Below are 17,314 nucleotides of genomic sequence, written 5' to 3'. Positions count from 1 at the left end.
AAAGCTCTGCTCCAAAACCCAGCGACCTGCCCAACATCTCTGCTCCTGATGTGAATAAAGACTGTTTAACAACTTTCTGAAGAATGTGGGAGAGCATTATGTTTTTGATTGCTTTGAAGAAGCATGTAACTTTCAGATATCATAACCCTCCAACATCTTGACCCAACTGGTAAGCTGTTTGTGGATAGGGTGACCACCTGCTAATAAGCCCATGGGGGGACAAGGGGTATGTTTCTGGGGGACAATGTGGGAGCCGGACACCTTGCGCGGCGGTGCCCCCACCCCATGGGCAGACTCACTGATAGTGGTTTACCCATTTCTAGCACATACCACCTTACATGTTATGTGCATTGCATATTAGTAAAGGCAGGCGCATGAAGAAAAAAAACAGTTTGAAACAGGACACACCTTCTCTTTTTTAATTTATGATGGAGGTGCCTCAGAGTCTCTTTCTCCATTTTTCGTATTGGAAAGCGTGCATCTAAAAGTTCCTTACCAGTGTGTCTGGTATGCACGTGCGTGCGCTGTCATGACAACAACGAAAAAGTTGACAACAACCTAGTCAGCAGGTCAACTGAGGGGTGGGTGTGGCAACAGTAGCGTGCTGAACTGTCAAGTAATGTTCGTTTGGCTGCCTGGGGCTCGAGGATATAGAGCGAACAACTTTTTTTGAGCTAGCATTGATTATGTGTGACACAGTCACAATTTGTGGGACGCATGAATTGGGCTTCAAACGCTGTGCGCGCACGCGCTACGCAGGACGGGTGGTCACCCTATTTGTGGAATAATAATGGATTTATTATTATTAACAAATAATTATTATCATTAATATTGACTATTAATTGTCACAGTCTTCAGCTGGTGGTCTTCTGTGAGTGTTGTGTTTGTTTGGTGCCATGTGCTCTCTCCTGTCTATTTCTAACCCCGCATATCTTGTTACCTCATTATTGTTTTATTTGCTTCACCTGTGTTTCTCCCTTGCTCCAGGACTCATTTACCTTCACTCCACACACCTGGTCACTCAATCACACACACTTACACGCACAGCTGTTGCCCATTGTCACGGACTATTTATTCTTGTTTTACGCACCACTCTGGCTGTCTGTATTAAATGTTAATTGTTAGTTTGTATTTCAAGTGCGAGTGTACCTCTAGTTATGTATGTGATGTTGCTTTTCTGTCATAGAGTTTGAACCTATTTTGTTTTGCCTTGTTGGCTTTTTGTTTAAGTCCATTAAAAAGTAATTTTCATTGCATTTGGACCTAGACCCTGTTTCTTAAATGTACAATTAATAAATGGTTGTTATTATACTTATTATATAACACCATTTCATTCATTTTTGTACGTACTACACATTAGTGTGCAACATCATGATCCATTTCAGTACAGTTTGGTTGCTGCAAATGTAGACAGAGACGCAGTTTGCAAGGTTTTGGAACAAAGAGCAAAAAAAACAGAAATAGAAACACTACTTGAATGAAAGAAAGAGACACAGGGGATCTCTACAGAGCAGCATGCTGCAGTCGTGTTGACTGACACCCTGCATGTGTGCAAGAAAGCTGATTTTAGCACTCTTTCACACTTCTTTCATTCTGAGACATTAGTAGTCTCATCACAATGCATCTCTGCGGGCTGACAACAAGATTCACACACACACATATATACAGACACAGGCTGTCCAGATATCTCAGATGATAACAACACTGTCAAACAGACCAGCAGACCAGTTTTCTTCTTAAGTCAACCTGAATTCACTGGTCAGATTCTTATAGTGTCCTCTAACTAATGGCTTGTTGATACAGTAAACAGAATGAGTGAAAATTAGGCAAGTACATAGCTAAGAAACATATAGTGTATGGAAAAGCTGTTGAGACTGATGAGCAGGCAAAGTCTGCAGTTTATTTAGTTTGCAGTAGCTGACGTTTTTTGTGCTGTCTGATTTTTGGCTCTTGAAGGTTTTGCTTTAAAGACTTTAAGCTTGTTAAAATTGATTTGCAAACACAGTGTCACAACATTACTGTCACTGTGAAGAAGAGGCACAGACTGACATAACAAAAGATAGAGAGAGAGAGGAGAAAGAGATGACTTTGACTGATATATGCCGTTTTTTCCATCAGCTTAGCATCAAAAGAAAAAAGTGTCTCATGTCAGAATGTTATCTCTGTACAGATATAATAATTATTAGCATGTACATTTTGCAGTTACAGATTTTATACTTGTAATTTTTTTAACATATTATATGCATATTTTTGTTACTTGCTTTGAGGAAATTTGTGACTTTTCATTCAAAATTATGAGAGATATCTTAAACTCCCAGTGTCTTTACCCACCTAAGTATGGAAGGCCTTTTTCACCTTAGAGCAAAAATAAAATTGTGAGAAAGTTCAAAATAAGAAATAGTCACACTGTGAAATATAATATAAATAAATAACATTATATAATGAAATAATAATACATTATATATAACATATAATGCTTAATATTCAATAACATATTAAAGCAAATAAGAGAAACATTTGCAATTATGAGAAAATAATAATAATATTGTAATATAATATCATTTAAGAATGTACTGTATATTTATAAAATTGATAATGAAATGAAATTAATAAAATTAATTTATAATGATTACTTTCGTAATTATTCATTATAAAAATATATTATTAAATAAATTCATTATTGTACAGTATTTAATATAATAGCTTTAATAATAAAATATTATATTAATTTACTAATATTTTATTTAATGTTTATTTAATGATACAAATATTAAGTAAAATATTACTGTATAGTATTGAACTTCTTAATGCTTAATTTATTTAATATTATATAAATATAATAAATTATTTAAAAAAACAATTGAGTATTTTAATTATTTTAATAAGGATTAATATTATACAATTATATTATATTATATTATATTATATTATATTATATTATATTATATTATATTATATTATATTATATTATATTATATTATATTATATTATATTATATTAGAGATTATAAGGGAAACATTTGCAATTTGTTTTTAAACAATAAAATCTCTGAGGTGGAAACAGACTTTAACATATCAAATATTACAAGTGAAGAAACACTTGAAAAGGTTAGAAAAACATATTTAGCTCCCAAGTTTCAAAACCAAACCTCATTCAAGCTGTGTAATAACATGCAGCAGCACAGCTGGTTAAAGACTTGAAGAGATGACAGATTAATAGGTTTTGTGTCAGAGTGCATTAGCGAGGTTCAGGAAAAACCTCAGTGGCAGAAGTTATAGGAAGGCCTGAGAGGAAGGATTGGCAGTTTACACGTTACCTCTCTCCACAGAGAATTGCTGATCCACTGGCCTGCCCTGTCAACACCGTTAGGAGTGACCTCAGCAGGGCTTTGGGCCGCAGCGGTGACCCTCAGTCTCGCTGGGACTCTCTGAAATGCCTTTCATGTTGGTGTGTGTTGGAATAATGCATTGATGTGTACAAGTTTGGAGGAAAATGAACAAGACATTATTCCCAAATCTGTGGTATTGAAGTCTTGACAAAGCAATATGAATGATTTATTGGCTATTTACTGAATAACCAATCAAGAGTTTTTGCACCTCAGAGTCATCCTATATGTACACATACACATACTCATAAGAAATGGTGACAAGAACACCATTTCATTCATCTGACAGATGTATATAAGCTTTTTACCTCTAGTTCTGCCATTATCTTCTCATCTTCATCTTCATCTTCCTTCACGCCAGAAGCAGCGATGACCGGAGGTGTGGATGAAGGTCGGGGCCCGTCCGAGGTCGATGGGCGTCTCAGTTTGACTGGAGGTGTTTGGGATTGAGTCGGTACTTCAGTCTCGTCTCTGTTCTCTATCTTCTCCAACTTCTACAAAAATAAGACATGTATGAAAGAGCGACATAATAAACATAGCACAGCAAGATATGAAGCAAAATAAATATTATCAGCTGTAGCAAAGGAAATAAAACTTTAACAGTTAACAGCTAATCAAGTACAGAGTACATATTATTACAACAAAAGCATTAGAATTTGTTACTATGCTACTCATACTGTACTTCAAATTCTGTTCAATTATTACAAAACTGGCTCAGATGATCAGTTTTCAAAAGTTATGATGATGTGAGTCTATTGATAATTTCCCAAAATTATAATGTGTATCTTGGCAAAACTTTGATCTACTGTAACAAAACTTGGAACACTTCATCAGCAGCGTAATCTAAGTGTACATGCCAAATTTGGGAACAGCGTCACCTTCAGGTTATGAGATCGGTTAGCATTAGCATATATACCAAAATTACCATGTATAAAGTAGAACAGATCTTAAATCTTGGCAAAACTTTGATCTACTGAAACAAAACTTGGCACACTTCATCACCATGATTTGAAGGTACATGCCAAATTTGGAAACAGCACCGCTGCAAAAGTTATGTTGATGTGAATGTAATGATTTTGACCCAAAATTGGCATATATAAAGTAGAATAGATTTAATATCTTGGAAAAACTTTAATCTGTCAAAACAAAACTTGGCACACATCATTAACACCATGATCTGAGTGAACATGCCAAATTTGGGAACAGTGCCACATATAGGTCATGAAATTAATATTTGCTCAAAACTTTTTAAATGTCAGAAAATCATCAGCTTTCGTGACAGATTACTTGAGTCATGCTGAATTCATTGATACTAATTTTACCAAGATCAGATGAATGTTGCCTGTAAACATTTTATTAATTTGTCGCAACCTGTAATATTTTTTGAAATGCTTTAATATATCCCCACAAAATTGGTGTTTACCTTCAAGCTCTTGTTTACGGTGATAACTTCTCCACTGCTGTTGGTCGTGAGCCCAAGACCTGATGGGAAACTTCGTCGTGGAGGAGGAGGAGGCGGAGACTTGGACAGCTTCTCTGTGCGATACCGTGGCACAGTCAACTCCCCTGATCAATCAATCAAATTAATTGATCAATAAACCTGTTAATCTGTCTATTGATTATTCAGATCAAAATGAAGCATAACCAAAATCATAAGGCAGTTACTATAGCTCTTGCTGCAGAAATGATATTATCTAACCTGATCCCCTGCGTGGGATGCCGTCTTTGCTGGGTGGTTTCGGTGGGGTTTTGCTGGGCTGATGTTCAGGTGTTAAGGTAGGAGTGGAGGAGGCTGAACCAGGTGCTGGGAGGGAGGACAGCTGGGGTTTTGGCGGTACTGCCGGTTTGGTGATCTGCTTGGCGGCGAAGTCCAGATCTGGAATGGCCTTCATCAGCTCAGCTTGAGTTTCCTCCAACAGGCGATTGATGTCTTGAGCACTGAACTGAGTTAAACTGGCTCTCTTCTCCTCCCAGTCTCGCTCTGCAGCCTAAAGACACATGTACATGTGTTATCGCACAGAGGTTCCCAAACTTTAAATAAATCTTACCCAGGGTGTGATGCGTGTGTTTACATTGCCATTTTGGAGAGAGTAAAGGGCTGAAGTTAGCAAAATGATTCAAACCTTTAAAATGTTAAAATATTTATAGTACTTTTAAAAATTTCAGGTCTGGAAATCATCATTTTATTATTTCGACATGACTTTTGAAACCGAAGCCGCAAAAAAACAGAAAGAAAAGTTAATCTAGTCACTAGTGTGTTCATTACCAATCGGACTTCCACAGATACTCCTTTGTCAGATTCTCTACGTGCGGGCAGATCTTCCAGGCCGCTGGTCTTTATTGGCCCTGTTGAGGTGCCGTCCAGTTCAGGCATGATGGGATCTGTCACCCCGGCCCCTGCCAGCCAGTTACCCAGCGTAGTGCTGCCAGGAATACCACTGCTGGTCATACTGGCACCAACAGCAGAGCCAAGCACTTTCGACAGACTAGTGGTACATCCTAAAATCAGTCAATCAATCAATGAATCAGTTAGTCATTTAAATAATAAATTATCCAACAAGCATTAGCCAATAATGTTCCCAAAGTTAAATATATCAGTTAAAGATCAGTATGAGAGTCCAAACAGCTGATAAATATCCATCTATTAAAATGTAAAGTAAAAACAGGTGTGTTTGTAAGTAACAAATGCATCAAGGCTTATAAAACTGGCCAAAATATGAGTCCACAATCTAAAATAATGCTTCCTCTAGTAAAAAGGTCCATGCCATGTTGTTGTCTCACATCAAAAACCACCAACATATTTTTAAGAACTGTCTTGGACTGTTAACATGGTGCTTGATCTGTGCAGATTTCTCTCCTGATTCAGACCAGACAACTTTTTTCACTTTTTCACCTTCAGCTGTTTGGACTCTCATTCTGACGGCACCCATTCATTCCCTGCAGAGGATCCATAGGTGAGCAAGTGATATAATGCTAAATTCCTCCAAATCTGTTCAAATTAAGAAAAACTACCATATTTTTCGGACTATAAGTCGCACCTGAGTATAAGTCGCATCAGTCCAAAAATACGTCATGAGGAGGAAAAAAACATATAAGTCGCACTGGACTATGAGTCGCATTCATTTAGAACCAAGAACCAAGAGAAAACATTACCGTCTACAGCCGCCAGAACCTCTTGGTTCATGTCAAATTAATTTTGATAAATAAGTCGCACCTGACTATAAGTCGCAGGACCAGCCAAACTATGAAAAAAAGTGTGACTTATAGTCTGGAAAATATGGTAATTTATATATTGAATGGCCTGAAGGCGAGTAAAAAAAGATCAACAACTCCTTAAATAAATCAAAACCTCAAAGAGACAGTAAAACTGGTGTTTACCTATACTAGAAGCACTCGTCAAGCCAGGATTTGAGGTATTAGTGCCCAGGGAGGCAGAAAGAGTGGCAGTGCCCAATAAGGTGCATCCTAAATCAGACAGATTTAGAGAAGGGCTGGCGAGAATATCTAGATCGGAGCTCCTGCTGAAGTCAGTGTCACTTGCACTGGAAACTGAACTACTAAAGTCATCGGGTGTCCTCCACACACCTTCTGATACCTGCCTGTACACAAACACACACTGAGGAATGCTTTAGGCATGGCACTAGAGAACGTATCCAAACAAGAGTGAATGGTTACGTGTTTGTGTGCGTTACCTTCGTAGTAGAGCGAGTGTATTGGTGATGTTTCTGCAGCGTTTCAACAGGGCCTCCAGTCTGAGAGGTTCCTCTTTCAGAAACTTGACGGCTTCCACCTCCACCCTCAATACCACACGCATCTTACTTTGTAAATTCGGGAACTGATCTAAACATAAATTGTAGAATATAGTATATAGAATTAGCCTATAATTGGATTATATAGATTTCCACAGCGCTACTGTGTACCAAGACAGATCAAGACCAATGTAGTCTGATATCAGAACGAATTAATCATTTTATGAGTCTTTTTTTTTATTATATAGCACAACGAACTCTCATGAGTTTTTTACTGAATCAAAAATATACTGTGCAACCAGTATATTGCAATTCATGAATGAATCATTCTGAAGATATGGATCTTTTTAGTGAATCCAAACCATTCAGCTCAACCAGTGTAGTCCGACTCCTGAACAAATGACTCTTATGAGTTGGTTTTGTTTGGTAAATCAAAAATATATAGCAGAGTCAGTGTAGTCTGACTCTTTAAACAAGGAATGGCTCAAAAAACATTTAGTGAATCAAAAAACATACAGCACAACACATTTAGACCGATTCCTGAATGAATGACTTTTATGAGCCAGTTCATTTTAGTGGATCAAAAAAAACATCAGCACGTTCAGTGAAGTCTGATTCCCAAACTCATGATTCATTCTTTTCAGTTAACCAGAAACAATTACAGTGTAATCAGTATAGTTTGATTGCTAAACAAACTTTGTAGTGAATCATACAGTACAGCACAACCAGTGTAGTCTGACTCTTGAACGTATGGCTAATATGAGCCGGTCTTTGAAAGTGAATCAAAATGCATAGCACAATCAGTACAGTCTGATTCATGAAGGGTCTTTTTAGTCAATCAAAAACTATATAGCTCACCTAATCCGAATCCCTAAGGAATGTTCATTATAATTGTATATTCCAAATTTTGTGTAAACAAACAAAATGGATTATTATATAATTAAAATAATCATTAATGGTCGGTAGCATGAATGGTATGCTGTGTGCAAATTCCTCTTCTTGATTGGTCACTCACTCTTGAGGTCAGTGACAGTCTCTCCCAGTCTCCTGAGCTCCAGACTCTTCTGTTCTATTTCCTGTTCTGTCACCAGGTGATGGTTAAGTCCCGCCCCCATTCTCATTTCCTCCACCGAGTGCTCGAGATCGCTGGAAACACAAAGGAACAAATTGCATCAAACAAAAATCGTATGCAGCATTGTTTTTCAGTATGTGTTCTCATTAAGATGTTGCAGATGCTTTAGCTCACTGTAGTTGTTGTATAATAAGTTCTTCTTCATTAAGGTAGCGTAGCCTCTCTTCTTCAACAAGAAGACGCTGACGCTGTAATGGATCTTCTTGTGTGCGAGACGCTTCGATCAGACACATCCCCAAATCAGACTCCGTCTGCCTCAGTATTGCCTGAACGGAGTCCTGATTCTGCAACTGTAAAACACACAGATATACAAACCTGGACATATGAATAAAATATTGTTAGATATAAACGGGAAGAATAGATACATAAAAATTGTATTAGACTCTTTATACAGTACACATTTCCCATCCAACTGCCTGTCAAGCTCCAAAAACATAAAAATGTATTATTTATGTGCTAATTTCCTAGTCTTCTTAAGCAATTTCAGAGCTTTGTGTGAATAAAATGAATTTAAGGCATTATTTATAATCAATTTACCCCAATGAATATGTCATAAGTTAGAATTTTTGCTATTCATCTAGCAATATTATACAAAAAATAATTCCCACCTATGCACAAGATTAAATACACAGCAAAACAAAGTAATATAATTTATTTGTTTTCTAAACCTTCCAGCTCACATATAAAATATTACCAGTTAACTGTCCCTAAAATAATACACACCAGTGCACAATAAATTATAATTAAAATATAATATATAAAAATACATATTATTATAAAATAGTAAATAATAATAATGTCATATTTATAAATTATTAATATTATTATTATTATGTCTTATTATTAATAATTCTTAATTAAAATAAATATACATATTAAACAGCAAACATTAAAATCAATATGTAAATAAATATACATTTCCATATAGTTTAAATTATTATACATTTTAAATTAAAAAGGATATATGCACACAAACAATTAAAAAGATAATATAGTATAAAGTCAGAGTAAATAAAATATATCAATAATAATAACAAAATTGCCATATTAGAATACATTTATCATTAAAATAAATATAAAATAATAAATATTTATAATACATATATTTTAAATTAATTTATTATACATTTCAAATAAACATTAATTGATGTATACACAATTGAAATGAATAAATCTATCTATCCATCCATCCATCCAGCTTATCTATCTATCTATCCATCTAAATACACAGCAGTTTTTAGAGCTTACATGAGACTTACGAACGCACAAAACACACACACACACACCTGTAACTGGCGCAGTTGTGTCAGCTGTTTGCGCAGTTCAGCTGTGTGCTGCTGCAGGTCAGTAAGGTGCAGCTGCATTTGTGAACAGGACATTGCTATTGGCTGAGAGGCTGCAGTGGGCGGAGGCGGCATCAGAGCCAGAGGAGCAGATGGTGATGACACTACCAAGCCACAGGAGCAAACGTCATACATAAAACATTAAACTTAAAATATAAATACACATGCAATTTCATTTTAAATCTGTAACTGATAATCAGATTTCACTATAAGCCTGTTAGTCATTCTGCTTTAAATGTCTAAATCTATTTAATTATTTCTGAAAATGCCTAATTTGCATATTAACCACAAAAGAACAACAAAAGGCATCTGATTCTTTGTCTTGATTTGTACATTATGAGTCACATCCAAAAACAAGCCCGACAGAACTCAGTACATCTACAGTACGTTGTATATTCATGCAACATACAATCAGACCCTTGTTTGCATATACATTCAAACTGTTACATAATCTCAGAAACAGACTTCGATGTCCTTATTAGATCCTTTTAAGAACTGGAAAAGGAAGACAAAACATTCTAATACACTGACATTCAAGTGTTAGTTGGAATTTCCATACAACAAAAACATTCGGGAAGAAACTATAGGACAGACATACTGTATATATCCAGTGCCAATAAAAGAATACACCACATTGGACTTTTTGTGCTACATGAATCATGTATTTAACTCACAATTTTGCTGTTGGTGAACTCAAAAGTGCTCTGCAATCTTAAATAATATGTATAAAATTAATTAAATGAATAAGTCAAATGAGGTGAATACTTTTTATAGACACTGTATATACTTAAACAGATGGTTTCCAAACTCCAGGATCTGAGATCCCTCAATACAAACATTCTATACACACTCCTGACGCAAAATTGCAATGCACAAATCGCAATGCAACACAATCTGTAACGCAACACACATAGGGGAAACCAAGAGAAAGTGACAGACAACCAGACATATAGTAATATACCTTTTTGTTTTCTAAACCTTCCAGCTGAAATATAAAATATCACCAGTTAACTGTCCCCAAAATAACACATACTAGCGCACAAGAAATTATAATAAATGAATAAACAGAAATGCATACTATTAAATAATAATAATAAGGACAAATTTTAAATATAAAAATAAATAAAACAGCCAAATATGTTATGTATATAGTCATTTTTATTATGTTACAATAAATTTAAATAAATATAAAAACTATACACATATGAAAAACAACATATCAATATAATATTAATATTTTTAATTAATTAAAAAAAAATTATTATATTGATAAAACATTTAATTAATAAAAAAAATTAAACCTAAAAAATAATATAAGTTATATTATTTATAGAAATATATTTAAAAATATATATAATAAATACATTATAAATAATGACTTTACAAATAATTAAAATATCTAAATAAGTATATATATATATATATATATATATATATATATATATATATATATATATATATATATATATATATTTATATATACAGTACAGAGCAAAAGTTTGGAAACATTACTATTTTTAATGTTTTTGAAAGAAGTTTCTTCTGCTCATCAAGCCTGCATTTATTTGATCAAAAATACAGGGAAAAAAATTTAATATTGTGATATATTATTACAATTTAAAATAATTGTTGTTAAATTTATTATACTTTAAATATCATTTATTTCTGTGATGCAAAGCTGAATTTTTAGGATCATTATCACATGATCCTTTAGAAATCATTCTAATATGACGATTCATTATCAAAGTTGGAAACAGTTCTGCTGATTAATATTTTTTCAGAACATGTGATACTTTTTTTAGGATACTTTGATGAATAAAAAGTAAAACAAAAAAAAGAAGCTATGTTTTTAAAATATAAATATTTTGTAATAACAATATACACTACTGGTCAGTAATTTGGGGTCAGTAATTTTTTTTTCTTTTTTTTTTTTTAAATAAAATCAATACTTTTATTCAGCAAGGATGTGTTATATTGATAAAAAGTGATAGTAAAGAATATATATTATTAAAAAAAAATATTTTGAATAAATGCAGTTGTTTTTAACCTTTTATTCATCAAATATATCAGACAGCAGAACTGTTTCCAACACTCATAATAAATCAGAATATTAGAATGATTTCTAAATGATCATGTGATAGACTGATGTTACATGTGACACTGAAGGCTGGAGGAATGATGCTGAAAATTCAGCTTTGCATCACAGGAATAAATTATTTTTTTAAAGTATATTCAAATAGAAAACTATTATTTTAAGTTGTAATAATATTTCAAAATATGACTGTTTTTCCTGTATTTTTGATCAAATAAATGCAGGCTTGATGAGCAGAAGCAACTTCTTTCAAAAACATAAAAAATAGTAATTTTCCAAACTTTTGGTCTGTACTGTATATATATATTAAATTCAAAATGTATTCATTATAAACAATAAATTAAATACATTGAAGTAAAGTTATTATTTAAAAAGAAATATGATGTCTCATAAATTATAATAAAATATAAATTATAATTTCTAAATATAAATCATAAATATTTAAATATAATATAATATAATATAATATAATATAATATAATATAATATAATATAATATAATATAATATAATATAATATAGTGTCTGTGGCATCAGCAAGATTTCTATTCATGTTAATTTACATTACCGACACTCAAATCATGAACTCAGTCATGGACTACAGCCGTAAAACACAAACAAACATTAGCTGATGTAAACCAATCCAAATGAGCTTCATTTGAAGTCAGATCATACTGCGGTCCTTGAGGACTTGGCCTGCCTGCTTCTGTCATTAAGATAAACATCCTTTAGTCGTGTCTTCTCACCACCATGCATGATTCACTCATTTAATGACCTGTTAATTGATACGCCTACTCTGCATCACTTAATTGTTCTTGTGAACATAATTAGTTTAGTAACAGCTATTCTGAAGCACAAAAAGTTCAGGATTTGTTGGAAGTGTTCACTTGATGTCAATGAGATTATTTTATTAACCTTATACACCAAACAATGCTCATGCATTAATGTTCAAGCATTAATATGATGGGCCTATGTTGAATTGTATTCATTTTGATTGTGTTTGTTAGTATGGTAGTTTTAGTGCATGTAATAAAATGTCTTCATCTTTGAAATTTTAAACGTTTTTAGCAATGTTTCACACAAGCCATAATGACACACACTAAGACCATATGGTACTCACTCTCTGGTGCAGAGCAGTCGCTTGCTGTTTCTGCTTTCTCACTGCAAGACAAAAACAGGAAGCTTGGGGGACAAACTCCAATTGCACGCTAATATAAGTTACATGGACATGCATTATTAAAAATACCATTAAATGAATGTTGACAGCTTCAAAAGTCATTCAAAAGTTTCAGGTTTAATAGTGAGTTTCACTAGTATTGGACTGTAGTCCAGATTTCTTACGGGCTGTCTGGGCCTCGGGTCAAAACGCTCTGAACTAATCCGGTTAAACTGGCTATCTGCTTCTCCATGGCCTCCATGCGCTCTCTAAAAATACAAAATACCATTAAACACATACAAACAAAATTATCTCGCAAAACATTTCATCCAAACAAAATGTGTACATACTCTTATGATACTAAATCAAATCCTAAATAAAAAAAATACATATTATTGTAAATAATTAAAAATAAAATGTCTAATTAATTCATTATAAATCTAAAAAATATATTTAAATAAATATGTAAAATATTTTTATTTAGATTATAATGCATTATTAAAATGAATATGTATTTAAATATATATATATATATATTAGTGCTGTCAATGTTAACGCATGCAATTAATTTTTGTCTGGTTTAACGTGTCAAAATATTTAACGCAATTAACGCAGCATCCGTATTTTCTGCCATCCGTTGGCTAGCTTTACATTATATGATCGCGCTCTTATTCATTTAAATGCTTTTAAACATTTCAAGCACGGCAAGACAAAAGAGAATGCGCTGTCTGTGAATGCCCTTATGTGACACATACACACGTACACACACACACACACACACACACACACACACGCACACAATGCATAGACAGGGCGCCAGAATTCAGTTCTCTTAAGCGCTTGAACTAACAATAAACATCCCAAAGTGCCAGTTTTGTCGATTATCCTCATAAGAGCAATCTTAAATGATTTATATAAAGTCTAAAATGAACAAAAAGAGTTGTGAGAGAATGAGGCGAGATCCATAGACAGTATATAAACGGTGAGATCCGCGTGTCTGTCTGCTCTTAAAGGGACAGCAGCCAATAAAGCTTCCTGTCAGTAAAGTTACAGAACAAAGGGAACAGAGAAAATGACTCGCTGCTCTTGACTAAATAACTTTTGTAGCTTTAATAAGGATTAACTATTTAATTTATAGTTTATGCAGTGCAGACTGCATATAACTTTGATAACTTTATTCAATTTCTGTATATTTCCTAACTGTTAAGACAGGAAGGGCAGGAGTAAACATGACATTTATTATGGGTTTATGTTAGCATTGTTTTAAGTTTACTTAAATTAAAAACTGTTATATTTTTGAAGCCTAATAATAAATGTAAAAAAAAATAAAATAAATCAGTAGCTGTATTAATATCAGTAATACTGGCCTTCATTCATAAAAAGATGCCATTTAAACAAGTATTTAAAATATACTGTCTTTATGTTGTTTCTACATTAATTTGATTAACTGTGAAATTATTACATTAAAAAATATATTAAAAACGTACAAAAACATTTCTTTTTTTATTGCGATTAATCACAGAAAAAATGTGTGATTAATCTAGTTAAAGTTTTTAATCGATTGACAGCACTAATATATATATATATATATAAAATGAAATGAAATGAAAATTCTGCGCCGAAACCGAAACCGAAAATTTAGGATGCACTTGGCCGAAAACCGAAACTGAAGCCGAAAATGGATTCTTTTAAAAACGAATATATATATTGCTTGGATTTAATGGATCTGAATTGAAAAATCACAATATAATAATCAAACTTTTCTTAACAGTTACATAACAAAAATTAAAATATTTTTAACAATAAATATAAATAATAATTATTCTTCAAGTTTTATGTTCCATCAAATAAAATAGTTTTTTAAAAATTGTGCAAAAAAAATCCACAATTTTGGAGATTTTAACCTAAGCGCTTGCTCACGGATGGGAGTGGCGGGTGACATTCATTTTCGGTTTACGTTTTCGGCAGTTTTTTTTATTTCGGCCCGAAACCGATAATGCCATTTCGTCTGAAAATTTTCGGCGGCCGAAATTTCGGTGCACCCCTAATTATATATAATAAAAAATCAAAAAAAAGCTAAGCAGAAATGACTCTCACCTGGTCTCTTCATTGCCAGGTAATGTTGAGCCGTACACTGGTAATGGCCCTCCGTCTCCTCCGGGGGCCCCAAGCATACATATCTGCTCCAGAGGTGGTCCTCCTGGACGATTCTTTGGACTCTCTATGTACACAGAGCCATCTTTACGAAAGCCATGTCTCCCAGGGGACCCTCGTCCCGGATGGCTGCCATACGGATCCCTGCCATCGGACAGTTTCTGAGGCGAGGCTGGAGGTAGGGTGCGGAAGCCCATCGCAGCATATGGATCTGCGTATATGGGACCACCGGGCCTGTAGAGGGCACCCTCCAGCTCACATTGCAATGCCGCAACAGGGTAGCCACCAATAGAGCGCACAGACCCACGGCGGTATGCCAGAGCTTGCGGCGAGGCAACGCTGAGCCGAGGATCCTGGACGAGCGTGTATGGGTCTGCGTATATCGCTTCGTTTTTTAGCAACACCACACTTTTCGAGGATGAGGTAATTTCCTCGTCTGGCTTCACATCACGCCGTTCTAGAATGGCACTTGGGGAGGAGCAAAATGCAGGGTGGGCAGCCTGCTGGGAGGCGTGGCCTCCGGGGTGGGCATGGTGTTGCTGATAGGGGTGGAGCTGAGGTGACGCATGGGGACCCGCGTAAGAGGACGGACGCCCACCTGTGTAAGAAAGACGTGATTGCGAGCGTGACGGAGATCCAGAGGGAGGAGAGGAAGACGGGAGTGTGTTTAAACGCTGCGTGGGAGAGGATTCCCTTGAGGTGTACACCAGCTCTCTCTGGAGGAGTCAGACAGAAAGAGAGACAGAACAGGAGAGAAGTCGTCAGAAGTTAAACACACATGACATATGACAGAAAAAATTCATAGTATCTGAACACAACTGTGCTATTGCACGTTTTCTCTAAAATGTAATCTATTTCTTTGATGCACAGCTTAATTTTCAGCATCATTACTCCAGTCTTCAGTGTCACATGACCTTCAGAAAACATTCTAATATGAAGATTTGCTGCTCAAGAAACATTTCTGATTATAATCCATGTTGAAAGCAGTTGAACTGTGTTATATTCTTTTGGAAAACATGAAACACTTAAAAAAAGTTATTTAATCAATAGAAAGTTCAAAAGAACAGCGTTTATTTGAATTAGAAATCTTTTGTAACATTTAATATTTTTTATCAATGAATAAAAACATTAATTTATTTCCAAACAAATAGATAAATAAAATCTTACTGACCACGACATTTTGATTTGTAGTAAAAGTTTTTTTATTTAATGACTTATAATATTTCATAAATATCATGCATTCAAGACCATATATATTCTCTTGTAACCTTATTTTTTGGTGAATTTATATTATATTTAAAAAAATATTTACTGTAAAAAATAGTGTAAATATGTTATTGTAAAGAATAGATAATTTTTGTAATTTACAATTTAAGTAAAGGCGTATCTAAAATGAATCATATGATCTAAATGCATATACTTTTACAGTAAAACATTGGTAAAAAAATGTTTTATGTAAAATATATAAAGATTGAAACACTTTACAATTTATAGTGAATTTATATTATATTTAACAAAATGTTATTTTACTGTAAAAGAGTGTAAAATTACATTTTAAGAAAAAAACATGAATTATCTTTGTATAAATTATAATTCAAGGAGAAAATGTATATCTTAAAAAAATAATGCATGTAATTTACAGTAAAACATTGGTAAAATTATGTTATGTAATGTATGAACTACTGTATAATTTAAGGTACAAAAACAAGAGAGCATAGTCATCGGATTATTATTTTAATATTGTTCATTTAACATATGAATACTTATTTAAGAATTGAAAAAATATGCTTATGTTTCTTTTTGTTGTTAGTTACTGACATTGGGATGTTTTATTTGACATAATATGTTATACAGCTACCGGTTTTAACCACATGTGTTCACTCACCCGCAGGTCTCCGTTGGCGATGTGTGTGTGGTGTACTGCGTGGGCTGTGTGTTGTGCATTGTAGTGTGTGTCTCGTAGTGGAGCCTCTCTGCAGTAAATCTTGATGAGACATCGGTCGTGGATGTCACGAGGGTCCTCCAGCTCGTAGAAGATGTTGCGTGCCTCATCCTTTATAAGGAGAGCTGTGCCAGGCGAACGCAATGCGCCCATCGTCAGTTTCTGAGGGAACATGTGCACGATGAGGGCGTGAAGCGTCTCCATGCTGGTCAGCTCATGAGTAATGTGCACCCGCCGTGTCTCGTCACCAAACTGCAAAAACAACACCGCTGAGAAAGACACAAAAAATTGATTTAGTTGATATTTGATATGCAATACAACCGTACAACTGAGTTATACAAAAAGTGATACATTCTCTTGCA

The 17,314-nt window shown here is 34.1% G+C and overlaps 1 protein-coding gene across 5 annotated transcripts in view; it reads right to left on the bottom strand.

Moving 5' to 3' along the window:
- The window catches only part of LOC132124290 (SRC kinase signaling inhibitor 1-like), a 65,293-nt gene that overhangs the window by 7,189 nt on the left and 40,790 nt on the right, over window positions 1-17,314 (bottom strand). For 2 of the 5 annotated variants that reach the window (XM_059535242.1, XM_059535246.1), the window contains 15 exons: window positions 16,896-17,221; window positions 14,954-15,726; window positions 13,042-13,125; window positions 12,821-12,861; window positions 10,571-10,594; window positions 9,553-9,713; window positions 8,381-8,556; window positions 8,150-8,280; window positions 7,078-7,225; window positions 6,764-6,984; window positions 5,652-5,884; window positions 5,085-5,373; window positions 4,809-4,951; window positions 3,694-3,879; window positions 3,317-3,436 (listed from right to left, as the gene is read on the bottom strand). In XM_059535242.1, the coding sequence (XP_059391225.1) occupies window positions 3,317-3,436; window positions 3,694-3,879; window positions 4,809-4,951; window positions 5,085-5,373; window positions 5,652-5,884; window positions 6,764-6,984; window positions 7,078-7,225; window positions 8,150-8,280; window positions 8,381-8,556; window positions 9,553-9,713; window positions 10,571-10,594; window positions 12,821-12,861; window positions 13,042-13,125; window positions 14,954-15,726; window positions 16,896-17,221 (3,056 nt within the window). The remainder of the gene's footprint in view (window positions 1-3,316; window positions 3,437-3,693; window positions 3,880-4,808; window positions 4,952-5,084; window positions 5,374-5,651; window positions 5,885-6,763; window positions 6,985-7,077; window positions 7,226-8,149; window positions 8,281-8,380; window positions 8,557-9,552; window positions 9,714-10,570; window positions 10,595-12,820; window positions 12,862-13,041; window positions 13,126-14,953; window positions 15,727-16,895; window positions 17,222-17,314) is intronic. The other 3 variants (XM_059535244.1, XM_059535243.1, XM_059535245.1) reach the window with 3 other exon arrangements.

Source organism: Carassius carassius, chromosome 42, assembly GCF_963082965.1.
Source record: "Carassius carassius chromosome 42, fCarCar2.1, whole genome shotgun sequence".
NCBI lineage: Eukaryota > Metazoa > Chordata > Actinopteri > Cypriniformes > Cyprinidae > Carassius > Carassius carassius.
This window is presented reverse-complemented; position numbering and strand designations above follow the sequence as displayed.